Consider the following 27457-nt stretch of genomic DNA (forward strand, 5'->3'; position numbering starts at 1 on the left):
TTTCACAACGTAAACTCAAAACCAGCGTTAAATCTGCTCTGTGCCAGGGTTTCAGAACTAAAATGAGTGTTAACTTAGGGTTGGAACTTACAAAAGCAGCATTAAGGGTTTCTAAAAAATATGTTTAATGCAGAACAGCATGTATTATTTTAGCAAGCAAAGAATTCATTGAAAATAATATTAATAAATTCAATATGGTTGATTTTTTTTTGTATCTATAAATAATATAGTTCAGTCAGTGGAATTGAAAGTTTATTATTTTACCCAACATTTGTGTGTGTTTATGCACATCAGAGTATTGCGGCGTTAGCTTAGCAACATGCTAAAGACAAACTCAATTAGTGATGTGAAGCAATATTTGTGCACCTCTGTAAAGCAACACGGATAGGCAGTAAGCAGCTTAACACACCTTAAGTACGTTAAACATAAAGTGTCTGACAAATGAATAAACGTACTGTAAGTGTCAAATTTGAAGCAGACATGAACAATTTTTATATATATTCACAACACATTCGGACAGGCTTGTCAAGGCTTCAATGATGCTTATAGTACGAGTGCTGCATGGTCAGATTTAGATTTCTCGGTTACATCGGCGTGTGTGTGTGTGTGTGTGTGTGTGTGTGTGTGTGTGTGTGTGTGTGTGTGTGTGTGTGTGTGTGTGTGTGTGTGTGTGTGTGTGTGTGTGTGTGTGTGTGTGTGTGTGTGTGTGTGTGTGTGTTTCACACATCAGTGTAATACCGCCATATTGTCTGCAGAGATGTATCACCACTGGCCAGATTCATTACGCTCCACAATAACACCAGCTCCCCACAGGCAGAGGAAAATATGACATGCCATTTTCTAAACGCAGACTAATTATCTCCTTCGCTTTATCTCGGTTTGGAGATTTCTGTGCAGGAGAAGAGCAGATGTGCTATGGGCGCTAGTCTGCCACAATGAGAATATTTGACAGTCATTAGAAATTAGTACTCTCGCGTGATTGTCTAATTCTTAATGTTATAGCATAGATAATTTCCTGATATTGAACTTGAAATAATAAATCCGTAATGAATATTTGGCAGGTATTTTAAAGTTGGTGTGAAGAGGCATTCATAACCCTTGTTAAAACAATTTTTAAAGTGTGCTTAATTGTATTGAATGTTACAGCACATGTAAAGTATTTGAGTGTTTGATTAACTGTATTGTTTTATTCAATATTAAGTATTAAATTGCAACTTTATTTGAACAAATTTGTAAATACAAATATATTTAAATACATGATATCAAAGATTTAAATTGCAATTAAGTGTCCAAAAACATTCAGTTTGCACTTAATTATATTATTTTTTAACTATATTGTTTTTCATAATAATAACTCTTTTTGAATGTATGCGAAAGTGTAATAAAAAAATAAAAAAAGTAATTGATTTTACTTTCATATTGTAACATATTACATTAATTAATTAAGACAAATGCATTGCATGGATGCGACTAAAATTGTCCGTCACCCAGAAAGGAAAGTTGTTTGCCAAGTTATTACAATTGAATGAAAGAATACTTAGAATAACATGCACTGATTAACTGTGCACAAATAAATATACATTTTAAAAACAAATTGATTTCATGTTGGCATAAAACTGAGACAGACATCCTACACGTCTGCTCTGCTGTCGATGGAGCGGGCGGTTCTCCTGAACTCATTGTGTAGGTTTATTTAAATATATAAAAGTCTATTTTGATTTTAATCTGGCTCTGTCTGAACTAAAGCTAAGAGTGGTTTGTCGGGAAAATAAACGTTAATCCTACGGCTACGCTTTATGGAGGGTTGAAGGGAAGAATTAAATAGAAAGAAAAGAGTGAAAAAAACAACTTCAGTGTGCAACTAACAATACATTACAGAAAAGCAGAAATGTAGAGGATAGTAGAAAGAGAAATAGAGTGTGATGCGTATATTGGTTGGATTCAGTCTTATCAAGCACATCTCCAGCACTAATTTAAAATGTAAGAAATGGTCCCATAGAAAACAAACAGTCTTCGTGCAGAGCCATGCTTGCTGTGCCGGCGCCGACAAATCTGCAATCCTGGATTTAGCCAAGGAGGCAAAGCCAATAGGACTCTGTGATTGAGTGAGATTATCTCTCTCTGTGTGTGTGTGTGTGTGTGTGTGTGTGTGTGTGTGTGTGTGTGTGTGTGTGTGTCTGTCTGTGTGTGTGTGTGTGTGTGTGTCTGCTGTTTGTACACGTGACCAACCTGAACAGTCCGACCCTCAACCTCAAACCTGCATTTTACTAAAATAATAAAGATAGAGAGGTTTTTATACAACACATTGTAAACTAAAGTAATGATAGTGCATTCCTGCAGATATGTGTATATTTATATAGATGATATGATAATGACAATAACTAAATTAAGGACTAAAATGATTCTCTTTTTTTTTTTTGGCTTAGGCTTAAAGTGTCACACACCATTTCAATGTAGCTTCTACCAGGCAAATCATGACACTAGATAATAGTAATGTATATTAATATCTCAAAATGACTAATAGTTTAACTTCATTTGCCAAAATGTGCAATATACCTCAGTGAATACTGCTTGCAATACTAAAAACTACAAGTTTTTTTATTTCCAATCATAATAATAGTTCACAATATGACTGGTTTTACTGTATTTTTGATCGAATAAATAAGCCAGTCTTTGTGAGCATGACACTTAAAATAAACTTTTAAAAAAATTAATAATTTGAATGACATTTGAGCCCTTCTCAAATTGTTAAACATGTGTATTTAAACCAGCACATGTTAAATAAAATACAACACGACTACTATATTAAAACTGCAAAATGTAAACAATATTGACAATATGATTTAAGTAAAAAGGATTAAAGCACAATGCAATCCAACTGACGACGTTACACTCTAAAAAATGCTGGGTTGTTCCAACCCAATTTTGGGTCAAATATGGACAAACCCAGCCGTTGGGTTCCATTTTTAAATTAAATTTTTAACCCAACGTTTGGGTTTGTCCATATTTGACCCAAAATTGAGTTGAAACAACCCAGCATTTTTTAGAGTGTATTGACGGGCTTCGTGAAACACACACAAATGTCACGTTAGGACAGCTGTTGAGTAAACTGAACAAATACAGCGGATTAGTGTTGATATAATGCATGTATAGAGCCAGAGTTAAGATCCAGAAGATCACCACGATTAAGGGGATTTTATTTCATTCTACAGTAACCAAATAATGAAATGCACTGCTGTCTGGAAAGCAGCTGAAAGCCACAGAATATAAGAAGCATTTAGGGGAAAAGAAAAAAGAGCTTTCCTTGCTTGAGGAGAACGAGAGAGAGAAAAGATACGTAAATGAGGTCAGTGGGTTTGCCCGTCTCCCCCATCTAAAAACCTTGCATAATTCATCACTGGTTCCCAGCAGCTCTCCGCTCACAGGAGTTTTGCATGGCCCTGCCCCACTAACTGATGCTTTTTATAGAGCAGATAGGGTGGGCTGGGTAACTCTACACCCCTCTCAGAGACCGTGTTTACGGGACGTTCGGGGGCTGGCGATCAGGTGGGGCTGAATTTAGAGACGCACATTAGCTTGATGGATGCTTTTTTTTTTTTTTTTTTTTTTTTTTATGCATGTGATTTACAGCCGCTAGACTGATTCTATTATATTGTTACTCAGCCTAAATCAATTACAGTTTAATTAAATACCTTTAATTACCATCAGTCTGGACTGTAACTTTAGAGTAAAGACAATTATAGCTTAAAATGTGAAAGGAGGCACACATTTAATATCATGATAATGGTAAATTAGCAGAGCCCCGCTGTGTTAAGGCTTCTTTCAAACTTGTGGTAAAAAAAAGAGTCCAAAATGCACATTTAGGTCTTTATTTTACTACACTTTGTCTATTTGCGTCTGTAGATTTCTCAGAAATTCAACAAAATTCGCGATTTCTGTCTGCTTTATTTAATCTCACACATCGCTGGAAAGCTCTCTCTCTCCTGTACAATGCTGTCGGATCCAAATATGGTCATTTCCTTTTAATCAGCAACCAATCGTGAAAGCACAATGGGCATTTAACTCTAAAAGCGAAATTTCATTGGCTGATGTCAATTTCTGACACCGTGATTGGTTCAGATGCATCACGTGACGCACTCTGACATTTAGATGTGTGTTTTTGACTGTTTTTCTGCTCAGTTAAAGGCCATACATGCTGTGTTTATAAGTTTTGATGTGATTTAGGTGGTTTGTATTGTTGTTGCTAATGATTTGATAAGATATTGTGTCAGTAAATAGTTGTTTACTGTAAGTTGTAAATTGTAAATAGTTGTAAATAGCACCGATGTACACCAAACTCTCCAGTTATACACCTAGCAGTATTCTGAAGATATGATCAGAGGGATTTGTTAATAAATCATTCCTGGCCTAATGTGACATTTTAATCAAAAAAATATGGCGAAAATCGATTTAAGGCTATGGACAGTATATTTTGATTTCCTTGGTAATGAAAGCATATATCCTGAAATCCCTCTGAACATCTTTTTTAATCTTGTGTGTAATCAAAATGAAAAAATAATTTTGCACCTGGCTTTATCATATGTTCAGACCTATCTACCGAAATTATACGCAAAATTGCGCATATTTAATGAGATATGCATAATTTTCAAAATTAAAAATACACATTTCAAAAACTTGTAATACATTTTTTTTATGAACTTGTGTACGTAATCAACTGAGGAAGTTTCATGGTGATATCTATTATTTTAAAATTGTACCCTATTCACCTGTAGTGTCTCGCCTTAAATTGGCAAAACGTGATCTTTCCTGTAACGTTATATTAGTGTTAGTAAGATTGCATACTGTTGTTTTTATCATCTCCAGAACTGAAATCCCTCTGTTTGTCAATCACACAAACGTGTGCAGTTAGTAGCAGATGGCATGTTTCCAGAGCTTAAATTTCCCACAGAATTACACGAGCCAGTCAATGACGTGCTGAACCATAAAGACAGAAGATTACAGCATCACTCACTCTCCTCTATTCCTGTCCAGCCCGGACAAACAATGTCATCTCCTGTGGCCTAAACATACAAATGACAACACGCTTGTGTATTCTCTTTCCATTATAAGGAAAATCTTGCATTGTCTCGCTAAATCCCAGATAACGTCAATAATAAAAATATTATTTTCACCTGGAATAACACTTGAAACCATTTCAAATAGCTTACTAATTACATTTCAAATGCTGTAGCTTGTTATCAGATATTACTTCTGTGTAATTGTCAGCGAGGCGGATAGAAAAGGTGGAAATAAAAGTGCTGGATCTATTGATAAGCAGTTTTTAACGGATAAAAACAAAAATTACTCTTCGAGGGGACTCATGGATCTGATGAACCTGAACCAAACACAGGGCTATAAACACAGACACACACACACACACACACACACACACACACACACACACACACACACACACACACACACAGGCGGAGGGTGAACCAACTCCAGGGTGTGTCATGAAATAGTTTGAAGTTACAACTAGCAACAAACTACACATCCCAGCATAAACGCTCCCGATAAATTATTTGTTATTAAAGCTGACGTTTACAAACCACTATAATTTGAACAGAAAAGCAAGCATATGCCAAATCGAATAATACATAACCACTGTCTTACCGAACTATTATAATCAATGAAGCTGACTGCACTGTGAATCTCTTTAGCCTGCGTAATGTCTACACTTTCTTTGTTATACTCGGCACTGGACAAAAACTCGTGAGCGGATTCTAAAACACATCTGATTGGCCATTGCGTTCATGTAATCAGAATCAATGTTTTTCATGTAATCATGTTTTTGATTGGCTGCATTTGCACAACTCTGCAAAAACACATTGTAAATAGAAACCTTTGATGCTCTCAACATCGCAAACACCAAATCTGTTACGCCAGTGTGTTATTATTACGGAGAAATCTGATCCTAGACCAGCGGTTATGGGCAGCTTTTACCTCTAAAAGCAATCAGAAGCAGCAGACGGCAGTGGCGTGAGTGAGTGAGAATATCCCAGGATAGTCTCAAGTCCGTGGCCAGGGGAACCGAAAACCATGGCAACTGATGAACAAAGACAAAGAAAACTGAACTGGGAACAGTGTAAACAAGGGCGCTTTCACACTAGCACTTTTGGTGCGCACCCGGGTTCGAATGACGTCAGAGTTTGGTTCGTTTGGATGATGTGAACGCTGTCTTCCGAACTCGGGTGCACCCCCGCGAACCGTACTCGAGTCCGCTTAAAAAGGGGCGGTCTGGGGTACGGTTCATGTGAACTCCAGTACGTTTCGCTGCTGATATGAAAGCAGTCGTACCAAATCGCGGAAGTGAACAGCTATTGATGACGTATAATGTATTTGTGGTCGACAGGACAGTTGTCAGGACATTGTCTTCGGCGGACAGCCCGCTGTCTTTGGAACGATTTTAGCACTTTTGCGGCAGACAGACGCAAATGTGTTTCTGTATCTTTTCTTTGAAAACAAAACCAAAGGTTTAAAAAAAAGAAGAAGAACAAATGTGAAGCGAGCAAATTCTATCCATTTTGACGCCTTTTCATTCATAGCGGCGCCGGTTGCCAAGCAACACGATTGATGACGCAAGCGCACCGCGGTTCTGAAACAAATAATATAATGTGAACACAGTCCACCGGGGGAGGGCGGAGCAATCGAACTCGGGTTCGGAACAGGCAATCGAACCAAGTGTGAAAGTGCCCTAATGGTGCTTTCACACAGTTTAGTTTGGAACGGGACACGGTTCGCATGAAAAATCGCTAATGTGAACGCTGTCATGCAGATCCGGGTGCGCACTGGGGTACCGAACCCGAGACTACCTGGAGGAGGTGGTCTGAGTTCGGTTGCTCCCGAAACGTGCCACGGCTCGCTTGAATGTGAAAGCAACACGGACTCGGGTGCGCACTTGTTCAGGAAGTAAAGTGACCTGCACATGCATTTTAGCAGATTATGATTTAGTTAAATAAAAGACATGATAGTGTTGATGATTTACCTTAGATATGAGCGAGAGTGAGCCTGTTGTGGAATCAGGGCGGCAAATTTGGAAATCCTCTGTCTCCTCAAAAGAGTGTGTTTGCAAGCAGCAGAAGGCCACATTATGCGACACACGCACACAGTAAAAATCTGTGTTGTTCACTCAGCTGCGCATAATAGCACCGAATTAATAAAAACGCAATATATTGACCCGCGTTCTTTTTCTATCATGCGCCGTGCACGTTTGCGATGACGTAATGCGCGCAAACGCACCAGGGATCAGAATCAAGTTGAGTGTGAAACCAGACCAATCGCGCTCGGCCTCGGACCGCAGCAAACGAGCACGTGTGAAAGCCCCCTAACAAGACAACAACGAACAGACGACACAGAATAAACGTTATTTTTGCCGTAACAGTTTACACATGGTTGTTTATCACAAAAAAAACACACGTTAAACTAGGTCATATTATAAATTATTAATCCCCCATATATAACTTTGATTCATAATGTGGCTTTCTCTTTATCACCTGTGATTTTAAGGTGGTTTAACATTATATTGTAATGTAAAAAAAATATTTAAGTAATTTGCTATTTTAACATTATGTCGGGTAATGAAATATAGGCTACGTGCGTTTTATTTTTTTTGTTTTACAGTCATTTTAAGGTAAATCTGTAAAACTTAAAATGTTATAGGCTACCATAATGTTCTGGCAACCTCTATTTAAACTTTTTTTTACAATGTAATATATATATATATATATATACATTTTCCCTTTCTCCATAATTATACCATTTTAAATTTTACATATAAGCCAGTTTTGTGTTTCCCATAACCATTAGGGTATTTATGTATATCTATGCATGTATGAATTTAATTTTCATACCTGCTTGTTGAACACATTTTTGGTTTGACCACAGATCACAGGTTCTTGTTTTAAATAATCAATGTATCGGTGTATCCGTGATCCGCGGCCGTACTCATCCCCATCTGTGCGTTACGTAACATGACAGGTGGCAAGTCTGTGGTTCATGGGATGTTGTGCGATACACACACACTCGTGCTTTGACACAGAAAAACACAAATTCACAGCTCCCCTGTGGAGGAAGCCATCTCTCCCTGAAAATGGGCCCTCTCTTTTTTTAGCAACCCTGTATACCTAGCTATAGTTTAAAAGCTCACCTGTCCTGTCAGTTACATATAGTTTCATAGTTTGAGAGTGTATACAATCATGAGAACCAGAACTGAATATGGGACGAAGCACAGAGATGTTGATGCCATCCGCCTACTAACGCCCGATTGCTGGAGAGTTGCCATGTCGCAGGAAGTGCTTGTGTCTGGCCAGTCTGTTTGTGCTACACTGCAAAAGATCAGAACCACCACCGCACAGCCAGAAACCCATGTTAACTGCTTGATTTTCAATTTCAAATGTATGGACAGAATCAGTTTGTTCACTTATCCTGCTATTCTAAGTAGCCATGGTGTGGTTTCTGTAAAGGCCCACTGACGTGCCTTGAAACACGCAGCATTATTCAGTGTGTTGATGTAATTTCCACTGATAATAAAGGAAAACAGGGCGGGACATATCGCACAGCTCCTCCCATTTAAAAAAAATAGCCAATAGCATTTCTTTTATATCACAGACAGCTTGGCCAGAGCCGTTGAGCTCGGTAAAGCCACAGTTTCCTCCTAATCTCTAACCATTTCTCCTCCTAATCTCCATTTCGATTTAAAATATAGAATTCTGTGCAGAATTCAAAAGGTCCCGATATGTTTTGTGGTCTGCGCCGACTCGATCATGAGTTGAGTCGAGTTTAACTTTATTGTCCGTTCTGTTTGTCACAGAGCGGAAATGTGTCTTTGACACTGGTGACATAGATACATTCACATTAATGCTTACAAACACATCACACATTAACAACACAAACACAGAATTAACAAAATTATACAATTAAACACTGTTTCCATCATAAAAAATAAAAATAAAAACGGAAAAAAACAAGCTATAATGCCAGCCATTATTGTATCACTTTAGAAAATTGTACGATTTAAGATAATTACTTCCATTGGGACAAACTTCTGGCCAGAGGAATTTTGAGTCTACTCCCAGATGGAGTTGAGCAATTCAAAAGTAGAATGAAGGGCGTGAGTATGATCTTTAAAAATCGCAATTGCCGTTTTTCCCATAACACAATCAAACAAGCCCTGAAGTGGTAGTTGTTTGTGTGTCTTATTATCATATGATCCGCTCTGTGCTCTCGCTCGCGTCTCTGGACCAGAGACTGTATGCGCTGCGGCGGTTCACGTGACACTAACGCTAACCCAGACTTCATTCGCCCCAATATAAAGCATGTTTACACTGTCTGAATCGTTCGCGATCCCCCATATAGTGCACTATGTGCCATTCACCATGTAGAAAATAGTAAATGTTTGAACAAATGACTGATTTTGGCCGCAGCGTCAGAGTCTATTTATAGCATAGGGGGCGGGATCGACACTTCAGATTCTAGAGAGCATTTGATTGGACAAAATCTGATGAGAAGTGGAAGTGCAGAGATGTTCATCACTGATCAGTATTGGTAGAAGTGAGAGACTGTACGTTTTAAATGCTTATATCTTCTAAATGTGAATTGTTGTCATTGTTTTTGAGCACACAATTAGGCTAACATATTCATACTAAAAGCCAAAATACTTTTTTTTCAAAATACTTTACGATTTCACGGGGGCTTTAACAGTGAGGTCTTTATCATGGCCTCCGGTCTTTGTTTCCAAGAAGGACTCTGATGGCTTGTTGCTCGTATGTGGAAGTGATGCGTATAAAGTTTCACCACCGCAGAGGCATATATCAGTTTATTGCTTTCTGTTATTGTGCTGGGTGGAATTGATTTTGGTGCTCCACTGAGTCTTCAATGGCTTGGAGATGTCAGCAGCACAGTAGCTATTATACTTCTCATGGTAGCAGGTGAGAAATGCTGGTTATTTGGCACTGGCTGGTCTTCGATCTCGGTCTTTATTCTTGTCATATTCCTCATGTGTCTGCCACATTTGGTTCCTCTTGAATGAAAGGGTGCTGGTCTAGTTCTGGCTGTTTTGTCCGTTTGGTTGTCTCTTCTGTTCAAGTTTCAATAGTCCAGCTTTCATTAGATTGTGCATAATGTAACCCAGAGATGGATGGCACATTATGTACAGTACCTAAAAAATAGTAAAAGTTGAGTTCAAATCTAAGTGGTTGATTGTTGTGCAACTTCCTGGTGTCAGGATACACCTTTCTATCAGTCCATTGGGAAGCTAATGGTGTTTTCAGAGCTGTACGAGATTTGTTCAGAAACAGGTTAAACTTAGCCTAGTTCTACCAGACTCTCGTAAATTTAATTTGTACAGAGAGTCTGGCCACTTTCCATTGACAAGCGTTAACTTCCTTGAAGGCGGGTACTCTGTTGAAGTTTAAAACTATTGGATCTGCCCAGAACCACTCTGGATCTAATCTGCCATAACCAATCGCTAACGTTTGGTCGTGAGTCTCGTGACGTATATCAACTAGGGCTGTCAAACGATTAAAATATTTAATTGTGATTAATCGCATTAATGTCATAGTTAACTCACGATAAATCGCACATTTTTATTTATTCTAAATGTCTCTTGATTTCTTTTTGTCCCATTATTTTTTTTTCATTTAATGCTCTTATCAACATGGAAAAGTGGATCGGCTTGCTTTGTGCAAATGTTTTTTTATTGAAAACAACATTGGCAAATACTGTGTTCAATTTCACACTAACATTCTCACTTGGAGCAAATAATCTCTCACACAATGTAACACTGTCCATCAATAAAAGGGTGAAAGACATACTGACGAGGTAACGTTACTGATGTTGACGAGTGGGCGTAGAAACGCATCAGCTGTGTGTGTGCTTGACCATCAAGTGGTATTTCAGACTGGACGTGCCGCGATGACAGCTCAGTTCACAACGACACAACACACAGATCACTTCGGTCTTGTCAATTGAACCATTTGGTAAACTTTCCATTCAGAATCTTAATTGGCATCCATTTCCGCATCTCGCGCTCATCATTCATCCACTCAAAACGTAACGTTAAAGGGGGTCGCACCGGACGAATAGCGCAGCGCCTCGTTTTTAAAATTCAAACACATTATTCTCTATGAGTGTACACACACCGGCCGCGCCATTCTGCTTTTTTATTGCTGGCCATAAACTGAGAAAGTGCGCATCGGTGCGATACGAGTTGTCCTAGACGCGGCTCGGCGCTGCGCTTCTCGTCCACTCTTTGGCCGGTTCGCATCACAAGCCCAGACAGGTGTGTGCGGCGTGCCTGTTGTTTTGTTTCTGGTCTAGCTAGATCCGGTGTGGTGTTGTAGTTTTAATAACGTTACTAGTTGTTGCAAAAGCATGTGAAAAAAAACTACAAAGTTTGCTAGGCGTTAATCTCGCAATAAAAAGTTTGACGCCATTAAAATGGGTTTGCGTTAACGCCGTTAATAACGCGTTTAACGGACAGCACTAATATCAACTCAAGCTAGCGCACGACCTCAACGTCATCATTCTCAACCACTCCCTCTGTTCGCTGATTGGACCGGTAAAAAATTGACCGGAGAAAACACAAGAATACACCACAATCCCAGACGTAGAACTGAAGGAAAATGAAAATTGAGCGGAAGTACGTAGGAGGGCGGAGCCTGGCTAAGTTAAACTGTTAAAGTGTTGGATTTTCTTCTTGGTTCGGTTTTCTGTCACAAGGCAACATTTCAACATTCTGGGATTCTGATCATGGCATCATCCATCAAGCTGTCTTTACACACACACCACACACTTATCCTGTATAAGCCTTTATACTCGCTTTAAATGATAAATTATACAAATCTTGGAGAAGAGCAATTACACAACTTTTTAAGATGAAGGGGCAATTTTCGGTTTCAACTGCGATAACTAATGTGCTCTTCCAGAGACAGAGACTGATGCTTTTTCCATAAAACCTTTCCAGTTATGAATTATAATAAATCTCGGTTCATTGGTCTCTTGGATCGGATTGCTCTCTCGCCAGAAGTGAACCGACCCAGAGATTGATTTCAATCGGGCTGAGACCACCTTGTTCAGGTGATCTCCAGCCGATTGTTTTGGTGTGGATCAGAGCACAATTTCTGTTTTCATATATGCCTAAATGAATAAACTAAAGGAGAAAATGTGCCAGGTTCTGAAACAAATGCTCATAACAAGCCAGGTGTGAGACCGCCTGCAATATCTGAAGGATATCCAACAGTCCAAAAAATAGATTTGTTGAAGCGTCAGCAGCTGGTATCACACATCTATAGTATTTAGAGTATACTTTGGATTTATCCGCCCCTAAACATCGTGTAAAAATGTAATGTGTCAGTTCCTATCAAAATGTGAGGTTCAGGGTAGAATAAGCTGCCATGTGAACCAGACACTTGTTCTAATAGTCAAGATTCTGGCTGAACAACACACGACTTGTTAATTCAAAGCTGTTTGACTGAGAAGCAGCAATGTAACTATTAGTCATATAGTTGAGTTCTTTTTGTAAGCCTAAAATCTGTGTTAATGTCTAATTTTAGATAGCTTATTACAGCTAAAGTTATCCTGCAATGAGAAGAGGGTGGTTTCCCCCGTTTCTGGTTTAGTTATTGTCATTAAATTCATGTCCATTTGTTTACACCCAATAATAAAGTAGCACAAAGTTAATTCAGGACTATATTAGCTCCAGAAAACTGTGTTGTACACTTAGTTTTAACAAATAAAATAAAAATAACCTGAATTCTTAAAGTCCACATTAATCCGGACACATCTGAAAATGGTGTGTTTGTTTCACACCGCTCTTGGTCCACAATATAATTTTCAAGTGTTTTCCAAAAGTGGCTTGTCCACACTGAAACGCTTAAACAAATGCTTAAATAAGCAATAAAACGTTATAAATAAATAAATAATAAAATGTCCAGGTCACAAAATTGACATTGTCTATACGTTGGAACATCGCATGCAATGCAACTGACCTTGTGTTTTGATGCAGGATCATGTTTGACAGCAACGTCATGGCTATTACTATCATGGGATTAATATTTGAACTATTATTATGTATGAGTGTAATGTAGACAGACACTGTAACTAAAAGAGGTTTTCATTTTTAATTTGCACACTGTATATGGGTTGGAGTTTTTCATTTTTAGTTGCACCAGATTGCTGAATTTAACATTAAAAAGGCAAAATTGTTGCTGCATACCCTTCTGACTCTGGATAGTTGCGCCCCTGAGTCTCTCTCAGTTAATGTAGAGAGAGAGAGAGAGAGAGAGAGAGAGAGAGAGAGAGAGAGAGAGAGAGAGAGAGAGAGAGAGAGAGAGAGAGAGAACCCGCATAATATGAGTAGCCTATAGCAGATTTGGGGAGGGCCCATTCACTGGACCTTTTCAGGGGCCCAGTCATTTCTATGGGCGGGCCTGATCACAGCGTGCTGATATCTCACTGCTACGAGTTTGATATTGCGTTTATGCAACAGTTCGACGGCACACGTGAGTAAATAAATAAGGAACTACAATGGAGCGTCTTTAAAACCGCTCTTATGTGCAGAACTACTTCCTTCCGCCATTGGATTCAAATCTCAAGTTGGCAGCTTCTAATTTAATAGTAACAGCCTCTGTTACTGATTATAAAACGTCACTTTAGAACAGTGACGAAAGAACGTTGAGTCACTTCATTGAAAATTTTTGTATTATGAGTAGAGTATAATGGTATTATTAGAGAGGGATTGACTAAACAAGTGTATTACTTGCATCTGCAGTATATTTCCATATATGTTTGTTTCGTACGGGCCATCTCCCACCACATACCCCACAGCCGTCTGTCACACTTCCTACAATCATTATTAGCTGAGAATTCATCTCACGCTTTCACCATTAAACGCTAAACAGCAGATTTTCCATTAATTATGGAATTGTAGTAGGAGAGCATTAATTAGTGTAATATCCATTATCAACACTCAAATGGATGATTTGCGTTATAATCAAAATGCATTTTCCTGGCAATTCTGCAAAAATGTGATAAGATGTGCCAGTGAAGGAGTCTGTGGCCAAACATGCTTTGATGTGGACATACTGGATATAAAATCCACACTTCTGTACAGGCCTAAACATCAAAGAGTCTCTTTCTCTCTATTACCACCGCATCTCACCTTCACAGACTGGGATGTTTCTTTCTTATGCCGCAACTGTCTTCCTTTGTAATGTCACTCTTATATCAAGGAAATGCTTTGACCAAAAATATTTTATTTAACTGGACAGATGTGTACAAAATAAAAAATGCTAGAGAAAGCACCAAGAACAAATAAGAACTCGACAAGAAAGCGAGAGAAAGGGGAAAAGGGAGAATGCCAGTTTCCTGCTGTATAGTTATTTTGTCATTCAGCACTTAGAGACAGGCGAGGTTGTGGGGTCAGTGGATACTCAGACTTCTGTGAGCTTCAGGGGCCGTTCTTTAATGCAGAACTGCAATCCTTGCTGACAGCAAAAACAGTCCAAACCAGTCAAAACAGGTTTGCTGGTATCTCAGCCTGGTCAGTCTGGGAGACCAGCTTAAGACCTATTTGTTGTCGTTTGTCCAAAAACTGAATATGTTTTAAATGATAATTTACCATTAACTCTTTCACCGCCAGTGTTTTTTTTTTGTTTTTTGTTTTTTGCCAGCCACTGCCAGCATTTTTTTTATCATTTTCACAAAAGTTGAATTGCTCGTCCCCTTGGAATTATAAGGTTCTATCTGACATTTTTGTAAAAATGTAGTTATTTACATATTCTTATTCTGTGACCACTTCTTTACATTATGTGATGTTGTTTTTTAATTTTTGTACATTTTGGAACTTTTTATTTAGAAAAGACAAAGGTTCTTTCTACACAGTCGAATGGAATGCAACAACTTTAAAGCTCAATATCTCAAACCAGTCAGAATGATCCCAGAATATTTAGTTGTATGAATATCTGAACAGTGAATATCTGACAGTAGTTCTGTAACGATGACTTCGCCCAGATTTGACTGTGTTGCCGCTAAATGTCCTGAAATTGCATATGAATGAAGCTGAAATACAGTGCATTCTTTCCTTTATGTCAACAGGTCAACTTCTGAACTGGAGTCATTTCACAATCACACACTTAAACCAAGCGCTTCTGATTCTCCCTTCACTGTAAAGTTCTCTCATCAGTGAATGACATATGATGTGATCAAATAAAGTTGTCTCTGGGTTAAATTGTATGCTTTCAATGTTAGCAGGCTAAAGTTAGCATTTCCCAGATCACCTCTTGCACCTTCAACAAAGTTCGTGAGGAACACATTCAAATGATCTACCCAATCAGCACGCGAGGAGGCCTATCAAGATTTTTCTTGAATTATGTTGTACATTAAATTATTGAACATTAATGACATCTGCAATACATTCATGTTTCTGTTCTGTTTACTCTAATCGCTAGGCTAGGCTGCATGGATGCGCAGGGAGTTCTCGCCAAGAACTATACCGCCAATCATAACTGTATGCTAATTATCCGTCATCTTTAACGATAATGTCTCTGACAGAAATATAGCTGACTCATCTATGTTTCTCAACAGTTTTTCTGCCAAATTTCGAACTCTGACCCTCCCCCGGACAGCATGCCAAATACACACAATCTTTACTCTATCTGATTTTGTGTGAACTCGTGAATTACCGGTATGATACCATTCACACATCTGTACCAAAATACAAGATAAACTCTGTGATGTCAATCATCGAAAATAACCTTTTAGATGCTGTGACATTTTTTTCCATCCACCCAGAAGAAGAGAAGCGCTTTAGTTCCACTATCTGTCCAATTTGAGTGACACACCGAACGTGTTTTTGCTCTTAAAAACACTAGACACATAATAGTTACTATTGTACACAATAGTAGCAATAGTATGATCTGTAATTTGCAATGTATCTGTAATTCACCAGTAAAGACATGTGTGAAAGGGATTAGCGAAAATGTATGAAACAGGCGTTTATCACTGACATGTATAAAATGGTTATAGCCTACATTTATAATATAACATGTATGTGTGTGTGTTTGTGATGTGTACGTCAGTGGAATGACCCTGGACACATTGCAAATGTTCTGCCCTATTCCAACCGAGCTGAAAAACATGTTGGAATTGAATGTCAAAATTGGCAAACCATGATGCTAACCATGTGCTAACGTGCTAATTTCAATAGCTCTAATCTATTTAGTTTTGCCCTTCCTTTAGGCACACAGTCAGATTTACTTAGTTAATAGTTGTACCAGGAAACCAATCACCCCAAATCTCAACTGCACACCAATATCTGTTTGACCTGCTGGACAAAACTGAACAGAGCTGTTTACCTGCGCAACACACTTATAGTGCGGCACAGACCAGCTGCAGCCACACGTTTCCAAAAGCACTGTTAGCAAACTATGATCTTGCTTTTTTTGCTCAAGAGCATGATCTATTTAAGTTCAGATGTCATACTAACAAAGAGCAATGCTTCTAACTACTTTAAGAGCTGTACAATATTAGAAGTAAGCGGAAACTCATTTGCCACCATTGCATATTCTATTAGAAACAACACAAATAGACAATTGAACATTAAAAAACAACAACAGTCAATACATACAAAGAATCACATGACTTCATTAAAAACCCTAACCGCAGGAATAAGAGACCTTCGCTCTGTAGAACACCGAGGCATCACTAATCTTCACTAAATTCACTTTTAAAGGAACTGTATCTAAGAAATGTATTTCAATTAATCATAAAATAGCCCTGATATGTCAGTAGACATTAAGAAATCATGTTCATTTCAAATACTTATATCACTGACAACAGTAGTCCGGCCAGGATATTGTCATTTAAGAGTGAAGTTTCAGCCCTCAACTGATGTTGATGTTGTCATGTTGTGTTTTGGCCTGATGCGCCACCCTCCACCTATCCACCAATCACGAAGTCAGTAGTGTTTCGGCATCCGGGTTGCCAGCTCTGCTCTAGTCTTGCCATTGGAAGCTCCTTGTAGCTGCCGACGTTCCTCTGGATCCTGCAGCCTATCTGGCAACCTCGAGTCAGGGGGGAGGGGGTGATTTGAAAGTGATTGTAGTACCAGTTTTGGCCACAATCTTACATACGGTTCCTTTAAGTCCACTAAAGATACGGTGTATTGGATGACCTTTGAAAGACAGATTCTGTTTTACACAATGACCTCAAGTGATTAAGGCCAATAACTGCAGCCTTTCTAATAAACTTATTAATCCTATTTTTATAATCTACAGTGATAATAGTTCAACCACACACCTTTGCATTCCATTTGCGAATGTATTGTTTTGGGAAACACTTAATTGTTGAACTATGTTGGTAACGATGGAACATTTAGGCCTACAATCTATATCTGACAATTCATTTATTTGTAAAAAAATTATTGAACATCTTTTATAATGAAAGTGCCGTGTGTAGAGAGTGCTGTAGAATCCCAGCGGAACCTCAGGGAATGATTGCAGAGGGAGACTGATTGAATCAAAATCTGAAAATAAAGCAAAACAACGGGGAACAAAATAGTGAAGTCCTGATGCCATGTTTGTTATTTACCAGTGGCGGCTATAGTGGGTTTTAAAGGTCCTGTTCTTCGTGATCCCATTTTTAAAACTTTAGCTAGTGTGTGATGTTGTGTTAGAGCATAAATAATACCTGTAAAATTATAAAGCTCAAAGTCCAATGCCAAGCGAGATATTTTATTTAACAGAAGTCCCCTTTCAAAGCCTACAGCGAACGGCCGGTTTAGACTACATCCTCTACTTCCTGCTTTAATGACGTCACTAGAACAGTTTTTTGACTAACCTCCGCACACAGGAATACACCAAAAAAGGGGCGTGGTCTTGTTGCGCTCCTACAGAGAAGAGGAAGAGTTGCGTTTGTAGAGTGTTTGTGTCGCCATGTCGTCGAGACGCTGTTATTTTTATCCCGGAGTCAAATCACCTTACAATAACACTGAGCGCATGCATCTCCACGTTACGGTAAGAGGCATGACCTTTCCGGGCAACGTGCGCTAATCTGCTGTCCAATCACAACACAGGAACCGCTGGCACAATCAGCACTCGTTACGTATTTCTGAAGGAGGGACTTCATTGAACAAGGAAGTCATCAGCCCGTTTTTAGGACAGTGAAAAAAACAGCGGTATACAGATAAGTACATTTTGTGAAAAATACTGTGTTTTTTTACACGCGAAACATGAACCACACATATACAGCAAGACAACATATATATAATTTCACCTAGCCCATCACTTGAGGCACTTGAAGCAAAAATCCAACCCTCTGTCCTTTAAATGTCTATTGTTTAGTGAAGCTGACTGCCGTAGCCTATATATTAGCTCAACCTATAGGTGTGGTGTCTTTCATTTCAAATTTAGCTGTTGTTCAAATGGTAGTTTGATAAATTTGTTTGCGATCAAATATTAAATATCTCTACACTCCATACTTAGTAAGCACATCAGCGATAGCAGTTCAGCCATGTTACTTTTCTCGACACTCTTAATCGCTGAAAGCTATACACTCGATGGTGATTGGCTAATAGTTTTCACCAACGGAGGCACACGTCTCTGGCTATGGGTTTGTTTGCCTCCCCATCTATTCCCTCAGACTCGCGTTTCACAGATTCAGAGAACTGAATCTGGTACACTTACAGAGGTAAAATTACAAACAATAAATACACATTCCGAGACATGAAATTAATAACTGGGAATTGTATTAACATTAAATCATCCTTCTCCCATTTTCACCTCAACATTTTGGGCAGGCTGTGCCTCCCTTGCCTCCCCTTATGAGCCGCCACTGTTATTTATAGCAGACATTAATTCAATCTTGAACAAATGAATCAGAAGTTATTATATTACTCCAGCCCTTAATGACGTCAATAGCACCGGTTCCAAGTTGTTTAACCAACACGGTTTGAATGTCGTGACAAGCTAGTTAATTTCTCCAACGATGCATTGAACGATGTCAGGCATATGTTGTTGAATGGGAAACAATACATTTTAAATCATTGGATTTCTGTAGTAAAGTGTGAGTGCGGCCTGGTCCATTTATGGTCCAGATAAACTCTCATGGTATCCATATTATCACTCTACACTCCTATAATATTCTGTATTATATTAAGTTTGTAAAGTGATCGAAAAGGTCGCTTATGCGGCGCCCAACAAAGGGTCAACCGTAAGCTGGGACCATACACTGTAAAAAAAAAAAATCCGTTAAATTTACGGTAAAATACCGGCAGCTGTGGTTGCCAGAAATGTACCGTATAAAATACGGTAGCACCGTTTTAGGTTTTACAGACTTAACTTAAAATTTACAGTAATAAACCGTATTTCATTATCTGATATGATATTAATTTACTGACCTATTGAAGTATTAATATCTGTTTTGTAATGCATTGTAATACACTGACAACCACCAATCACAGCAGTGATGAGTAACATGATCAATCAAAGCTCATCAAAAGCATCTCTTCCACAATAAAGTTAATACTAATATGTAGAAGCTGCACAGTGTCATTCAGACAAACACCATCATGGTAACACACATAAAAATAAAAATTCAAAAAACATTAATTTAACAACATTAAATGTAACATAAAACCCTAATGTACATAACTGATTAGAAAAAAAACTAAGAAAACTATGAAGAAACAGTTATTTCAACAAAAATACATCAAATGTGAAGTGTCACGCAGGCGAAATTTTTTTGCGTTTTTTCACTGTAAATTATACAATGCGTATATCAAAAACAAACGTATTTAACGGTATTTTACTGTAAAATTACATTAAATGTACCATTAGATAATCACAGTTATTTACCGTATATAGTACACTCAAAAAAATGCTGGGTTGTTTTAACCCAATTTTGGGTCAAATATGGACAAACCCAGCCATTGGGTTAAATTTTTAAATTGTATTTTTGATCCAACGTTTGGGTTTGTCCATATTTGACCCAAAATTGGGTTAAAACAACCCGGCATTTTTTAGAGTGTAAGGAAACTTTCTGTTAACCAATTAACAGTTTTTCACTGTAGCATTTTTACAGTCTTTTACTGTTAAAATCACAATAATTTTTTGCAGTGTAATCACCCTCAGGTTGCTCATTCCTACCCCTGACCGGCACATGTTCACTGACACCAGTTTAGTTTTGTGGAGACCTTCATGGATTGCAAGCCTTTGCTCCAGTGGGAATGCCAATGTAATAAGTGTACTGGAAGTCGCTTTGGATAAAAGCATTTGCTAAATGACTGCTTACTGAATAAAAAGAAATTGCACATGGATGTGTTTTCCTCGAATACCTGAAGAAAGAGCTGTCAATAGCTTTACCTCTGTCCTGGCATGAGCACGAGTCCTAAATAATTAACTGTGAGTCATTAAAAAGCGTTAATGCTTGCGATAATCTGTATATTCGCTCTTAGATCGATAGCTAATGACCGTGACCGAGTCACGTCTAGCTAGTGAGGATGTGAAGTGGCTCTATAAATACATGCCACTGTCATTATGTTTCAAGGGGAAATGTGTTATTACAGTGGCACAGAAGGAAACCGCTTAAAATAATGAGAGAAAATGTTCCTTACTGCATTTATTGGTTGGCCTTGCTTTAAACTCGTGACATTGGTTGAGCCAATTTTGCTGTATCGGGATGTACAAGAACTGCCGTCACACTGTAGCCAATCACATGACGTTCAGAGATAAAACGAGGAAGCGCTTGTAAAGAAGATGCGGTGTGGAACTGACCCTCCTATAGTCCTGCCCGTCTCAGTTACTATTATAGCCCTATAAAGCTTTCCAGCACATGTCTGCCGTCAGCAAACCTGCGGAGAATTAATCAGGATGAGTGAATTACCTCGGGAATTATTGCATAATATCTGGATTAACTGTGATTTTAGATCTAGTAATTATATTTAGTGGTCCAAAAAAAAAAAAAAAAAAAATCCAGAGCGGTAATAATAGTAACTTTTCCATGATTATTTATTTGGATAAATACTTTTCCTGGTAGTATAAAAGAAAAAAAGTAAATTCTTCAAATGTGTGATATGGTCACATACACTCTAAAAAATGCTGGGTTGTTTCAACCCAATTTTGGGTTAAATATGGACAAACCCAAACGTTGGGTTAAAAATGTAATGTAAAAATTTAACCCAACGTCTGGGTTTGTCCATATTTTTCCCAAAATTGGGTTGAAACAATCCAGCATTTTTTAGAGTGTACATTAGATGTTGTAAACTTTCCTTCTACTTCTACACTCTAAAAAATGCTGGGTTGTTTCAACCCAATTTTGGGTCAAATATGGACAAACCCAAATGTTGGGTTAAAAATGTACGGCTGGGTTTGTCTATATTTGACCCAAAATTGGGTTGAAACAACCCAGAATTTTTTAGAGTGTACTTCCTCTTGTTGTTATTTTTATGTTTAATTGTTTATAAATTACATTTCCATATATGACCAAAATATTTGAGAAGGTTGAGATATTCATTGTTAATTATATCGTCCACTGCTGACGGTGATGGGACAGACAAAAAACTATATTCTGGGTACAACTTTACAATAATGTACATTAGTTAACTACATTCGTTTGCATGTACACTCTAAAAATGCTGGGTTGTTTTAACCCAATTTTGGGTCAAATATGGACAATTTTTTTTTACATTTTTAAATTGCATTTTTGATCCAACGTTTGAGTTTTTGTCCATATTTGACCCAAAATTGGGTTAAAATAACCCAGCATATTATAAATCTTTGTTAATGTTAATTTCAACATTTACTAATACTTTATTAAAATCCTGCTAACATTAGTTAATGCACACTTGTTTCAACCCAATTTTGGGTAAAATACAGACAGACCCAGCCATTGGGTTACATTTTTTAATTACATTTTTAACCCAACGTTTGGGTTTGTCCATATTTGACTCAAAATTGGGTTGAAATAACCCAGCATTTTTTAGAGTGAATGTGAACTAATGAACTAACATGAACAAACAATGAACATCTGTATTTTTTATAACAAATACATTCGCTAATGTTAACTAATGAACCTTATTGTAAAGTGTTACCATATTCTGGATGGAGTTTGCTTCTCTACAAAACAACTTATACTCAAACACACAGACTAGTTACTGAGTGACCATGCAGTTCTGTATCACAGTCGTCTGACCCTTCAATCTCTCATTTCAGTCTCATGTAATAACATCTTATAAAGTGTTTTTGTTTACACTGACCTCACTCTGAGACCTGTAATCTGTTCATGTTACTGTATCTTATATCTTCTAGACAAGAATCCAATGCAATTTATCAAAACAAAGTGCAATGTATGCCTCTAATATCATGAACATGCTCTCACGCTGTTTTCCTTTTCGTCCCACGGAGAGCTGCTAAAACCTGCAAAATTGGCTCTTTTTTGTCTGTCTCGCTGTAATCGCATCAATTTAGTCAGACTCTTCCTGAGAGCAGCGAATATTTAATGCAGTGTGATTTAATAGGCAGATGACCACTTAGTGTGTGTGGCGACCCCATTAAACAAGGTCAGGGAAAATCAATGGAAAGTGTTTTCTCTTAACCCAGAGTCAAAATGTTTTTTTTTTTTTTTTTGGTTATTAATATTCTGCTACATGTTACTGATCACCAAAACTGCAGCTATGAGAACAAGAGTGTACGATATTCAAATGCAAACAAAACTCAAATGCCAAAAATAAATGAGTTACAATAGAGCTTGTTGTTGTTGAACATATGATATCAAAACAGAGATATATCCCTGATCTATTAATACTAATAAAATGTATATCCTTGCAATTATGGGATCCAACAAGGACAATCAAAAATATACTATCATATATGACATATTAAATACAGAATATGTATATGAAAACTTATCCTATGCCATAAACATTCAAATCCATGATATCTAAATGCGAAAAAGCAAAATAGTCTCACTCGTGACCGAGCTATTCACGATTATATTGCAGTGGCATCCAGTATATGCGCCAAACACTTAATCGTGAAGTTGATCATATCACGAAAGCATCTCCAAAACGGGACATGAAGTGCAGAAGCCCACAGCCGCACTTTCCCTCAAAACACGTTATCAAACACACACACAGAGAGAGAAACCCCCGCAAAAACAGCGCTCACACTGACCCTTCTGCTGCTTGAAGGACTGTATGGATCCAGAATGATGCACCATGGTGATTCCCGAACGAGATCCTCGCGGACAGAAGATGAAGGCAGGATACATGGGAAAGTGTGGAGCGATCGCGTAGGTGTCTCTCCTCTGCGCAACCCAACACCTGTCTAGCCTCGCGCGCCCCCATCCGGGGCTGTTGTCATGGTTACGGACTGTAAGAGGATGGATGGACGGACACCCTTCAGCGGCTCGGTAGAAGAATGACCCGTGTTCTGGAGGCCGTTCGCACGGGACGTGTTGTTGCGCTGTTTTTAATTGGTGGACACACATGCGTCAGACTGACTGGCTGTTCAGTCGCGTCCTTCTCTTTATTACTAACGACATAGCGTTGCGATTGTAAAGACGCGCGGTAAACTGTGTCAAGTTAAAAACAGTTCAACTTTTAAAAACACATTGAAGAACGCGTGGGTATTAGGACAAGAGACTGACTCGATTCGTGACGAAACTCAAGGGGGGTCGTGTCAATGACATAACCAGCTGAATGCAGAAATTATCATTTCCAACTATTTGCCACATGTTGTAAGATAATTTCGTCCATCATTTTTTATTTGTTAAAGGCATAGTGTTCACCAGTGGTGTAAAATTGGAAAAGTATGGTGAATGGTAATTGTTTTTACGCCAAAATACCACACACTGCAATTCTAAGCTCCCCAACTCAAAATTTTCTATTGATTGGTCACACCTACATTTTTCAATTTGCCCAAATGAAATTCTGCAAATTTATCAAATTAAATTTGCAGAATTTCACTTGTGAAAATTGTCACTGGTCACATCTAAGATTTACGGAAGAGGATTAGGGCCAAGCAATTATTAAAAAAATAAAACCATCTCGAGATTAAAGTCATTATAATGCGAGATTAAACTTGTTAAATTTCGAGAAAAAAAGTCGAAATACAATCTTGAGAATAAACTTATTACATTTCAAAAATAAAGTCGTATGTTTCGAGAAAAAACTCGTTAAATTTCGAGAAAAAAGTCGAAATACAATCTTGAGAAAAAACGAATAACATTTCGAGAATAAAGTCGTTGTGTTTCGAGAAAAAAATCGTAAAATTTTGAGAAAAAAGTCGAAATACAATCTTGAGAAAAAACTCGTTAAATTGCAAAACTGTCTCCATGGTTACTTCGTAAAACCTTTGCATTGCTGCCAGAATACCATTTTCGGCCCCATGTCGGCGCGGATCCTCTCGGGACACCCTCCTATGCCAGTAACTGTTTTTATGAAGTAACTGGCTATTACTTTAGGATGTTGGTTGTGTACGACTCCATCCACAGAATGTAACGACTGTCTATACAGCCATTAATGGCAATACCGTACGGTTTATATTTATCATAGCTGTCCATATGCCAGAGTGCATTATTTGGACCAGCGCAAGTGTACTGGCGTCTTCTCAAGCGTCTCTTTCGTCTAAATTACACACGTTTGTGTACAAGATTGTATTTAGACTTTTTTCACGAAATTTTACTATTTTTTCTCGAAACACAACGAGTTTTTTCCAGAAACACAACGACTTTATTCTCGAAATGTAATGAGTTTATTCTCAAGATTGTATTTAGACTTTTTTCTCGAAATTTAATTAGTTTTTTCTCAAAACACAACGACTTTATTCTCGAAATGTAATGAGTTTATTCTCAAGATTGTATTTAGACTTTTTTCTCGAAATTTAATTAGTTTTTTCTCAAAACACAACGACTTTATTCTCGAAATGTAATGAGTTTATTCTCAAGATTGTATTTCGACTTTTTTTCTCGAAATTTAACGAGTTTAATCTTGCATTATAATGACTTTAATCTCAAGATGGTTTTATTATTTTTTATTATTGCTTGGCACTAATCCTCTTCCGTAAAGATTTAGATGTGACCAGTCATTAGAAAATTTAGAGTTGGGGAGGTTAGACATTTTTTACAGTGCAGTTGGATCACATTTATTTCATGTGATTTCTTGCTGTTCACATTTGCTAAATATGATCTGATTCCAATCTGAATCACACAAATATCGGACTCGGACTCACAGTCTGAACGGGCTTATATGTGATCAGGCTAATAGTTGCTACAACACTGTAAAAAAAATTGCTGCGATTTTTTATCACAACTTAAAATCCAACATTGTTTTAACTTTAAAAAGTATGTGTTCATGCTTGACTTAAAATATTAAGTTTAGTTAACTTTGGTTCAGTTTAGTTGGATATTTAAGTTATCTCAACAAATTTTAAGTTGTTGTAACTAATCGCAGCCACATTTTTTACAGTGAACGTTGGTTTTCACTGTCAATAATTACAATAGGACTGAATATAATAGGTAACAACATCTCACCAATTGCAATTCATTATTATTTAAATTTTGGGGGAAAATTGACAGCTAATTTGTATCAGTTCATCAAATCGTATTTATTTTGTAGGATCTGGTTAGATTTAGGGTTTAGAGTTGAACCAACACAATAAACACAGCGTTTTATAACTATTGGCGTCTAATTCGTATCTCATTCGTCTTCATACTTAACTCTTTTTTTTTTTTGCATGTTCTTTAAACCTAATAAATTCATTTAAAATCTCCACTTTCAGAATCTACTTCAACCGTTTCATATGTGCTTTAAAATGAGAATTAAGGTCTATTAGACTGCAGTGTTTAGACACTAATGATTTCAACTTCCTGCACAGCAAAGCAGAGCTCCGGTATAATGGTCAGTCATGCCGGACAAATTACAGTTGGTCTCGGTAAAAGTCATTAATTCTTGCTGCTGCTGCTGCTATCACAATCCCCATGATCACCGTGTGAACAATAAAGCTGTTTGAAATATGGGGTCATGTGATTCTGGCTCCAACTGACAGGCTTTTTCAGACCTTAGTTTGAGATCTTTGAGACGCTGGCGGGACAGATGTGTTTCAGGGCCGGGGTGGGTGGGTGGGGGTGGGGGGGTTGGGGGGGGGTATAAGAAATCAATATCCATTTAGGTTAGTGCTGACACCTCAAACGTGAGTGACAAATGACAGAGACATCTGCTGGAACCAGCAAAAAAAGAATTAATCATACAATAATTCGCACACACACGCACACGCAGACACACACGCACAAACACGCACACACACGCACACACACGCACACACACGCACACACACTTAGACTGTGGTAGAATTAATATAAAGGATATCTGCGACACTGCACTGATGCATATAGAAATATACATTAATTAGTTCATTATTACGGCTCATATTTAAGGGCTAGTGACGATATTTACCACAATACACAGTATTTGTTCATCAGAGTAGGAGTGATATCTCATATTATGCAGCTTGTTGAGGAGAGATGATCTATTATGTTCTGTCATCCACCTATGAATGATAAAACGGACATTACAAACCAGAGACAGAGACATAGAGACATGGGAGTTGCTACTAGCAAACATCCATAGAAATTGCCTACTGTAGACACACCGTAGCAAAGCCCCAGAACACCCCTGCATTTCCAACCCAATCTCACGGCAATTCGTATGAATTTTACGAGGTGGCTAATTCGTACCAATTCATACGACCTCACTCGTACAAATTTGTAAGTTTTTTGCTAAATCGTACATATTTTACGAGTTGCCCAAATCGTATGAATTCATACGAATATCCTACCCCTGACCCCGCCCCTAAACCTACCCATCACGTGGGTTTAGACAAATCGTACAAATTCGTACGAGTGAGGTCGTACAAATTCGTACGAATTAGCCACCTTTTAATCACTCGTACAAATTCGTACGATTTGGTCGTGAGATAGCGTTGGCATTTCAATAGCAATATGTTAACAACTCTAGAAGACTTTGCAAAAACATAGGAACACATATGTAAACATGTATTTAAATCATGCACCAATGCACTTACAACCCCTCAAAACAACTTTGTCTTTGAATGAATTGCATCAGCACACTAGCAGCCATGAACGCACTAGCAACACATAATAGGCTAATGCTCGTACAAGACCTTTGTAACTGCATACTAGTGCCCTAGTGACCAGCCAATACCATAGGCACTATGTGCTAACAGCTAGTCAGAATACTGTACCCGACTAACTACACAACGCCCTAGCCATCACCAAGCAATCGGTTAATAACACATTAACTCCAAGCAACTCATAGCTAATAATACACAGTGTACTTGTTTGAGCACACATCAGTTAAGCACAACTCACATAGTCACTAATAAACCAAATAGCTTCCTGTTGA

General features: G+C 38.0%; 2 protein-coding genes across 5 annotated transcripts in view; both read right to left on the reverse strand.

Annotated features, from left to right (window-relative positions):
* ano3 (anoctamin 3) overlaps positions 1-23356 on the reverse strand; it is a 134241-nt gene extending 110885 nt beyond the window's left edge. For 3 of the 4 annotated variants that reach the window (XM_079602988.1, XM_079602989.1, XM_079602987.1), the window contains exon 1: positions 23208-23356. In XM_079602988.1, coding sequence (XP_079459114.1) covers positions 23208-23304 — 97 coding nt within the window. In that variant the 5' untranslated portion in view covers positions 23305-23356. The remainder of the gene's footprint in view (positions 1-23207) is intronic. The other variant, XM_079602990.1, reaches the window with a different exon arrangement.
* Positions 1-27457, reverse strand: part of LOC306993340 (uncharacterized protein) — a 179676-nt gene that overhangs the window by 128566 nt on the left and 23653 nt on the right. The window lies entirely within an intron of this gene.

The sequence above is a fragment of the Phoxinus phoxinus genome (genome assembly GCF_949152265.1).
Source record: "Phoxinus phoxinus genome assembly, chromosome: 25".
Taxonomy (NCBI): domain Eukaryota; kingdom Metazoa; phylum Chordata; class Actinopteri; order Cypriniformes; family Leuciscidae; genus Phoxinus; species Phoxinus phoxinus.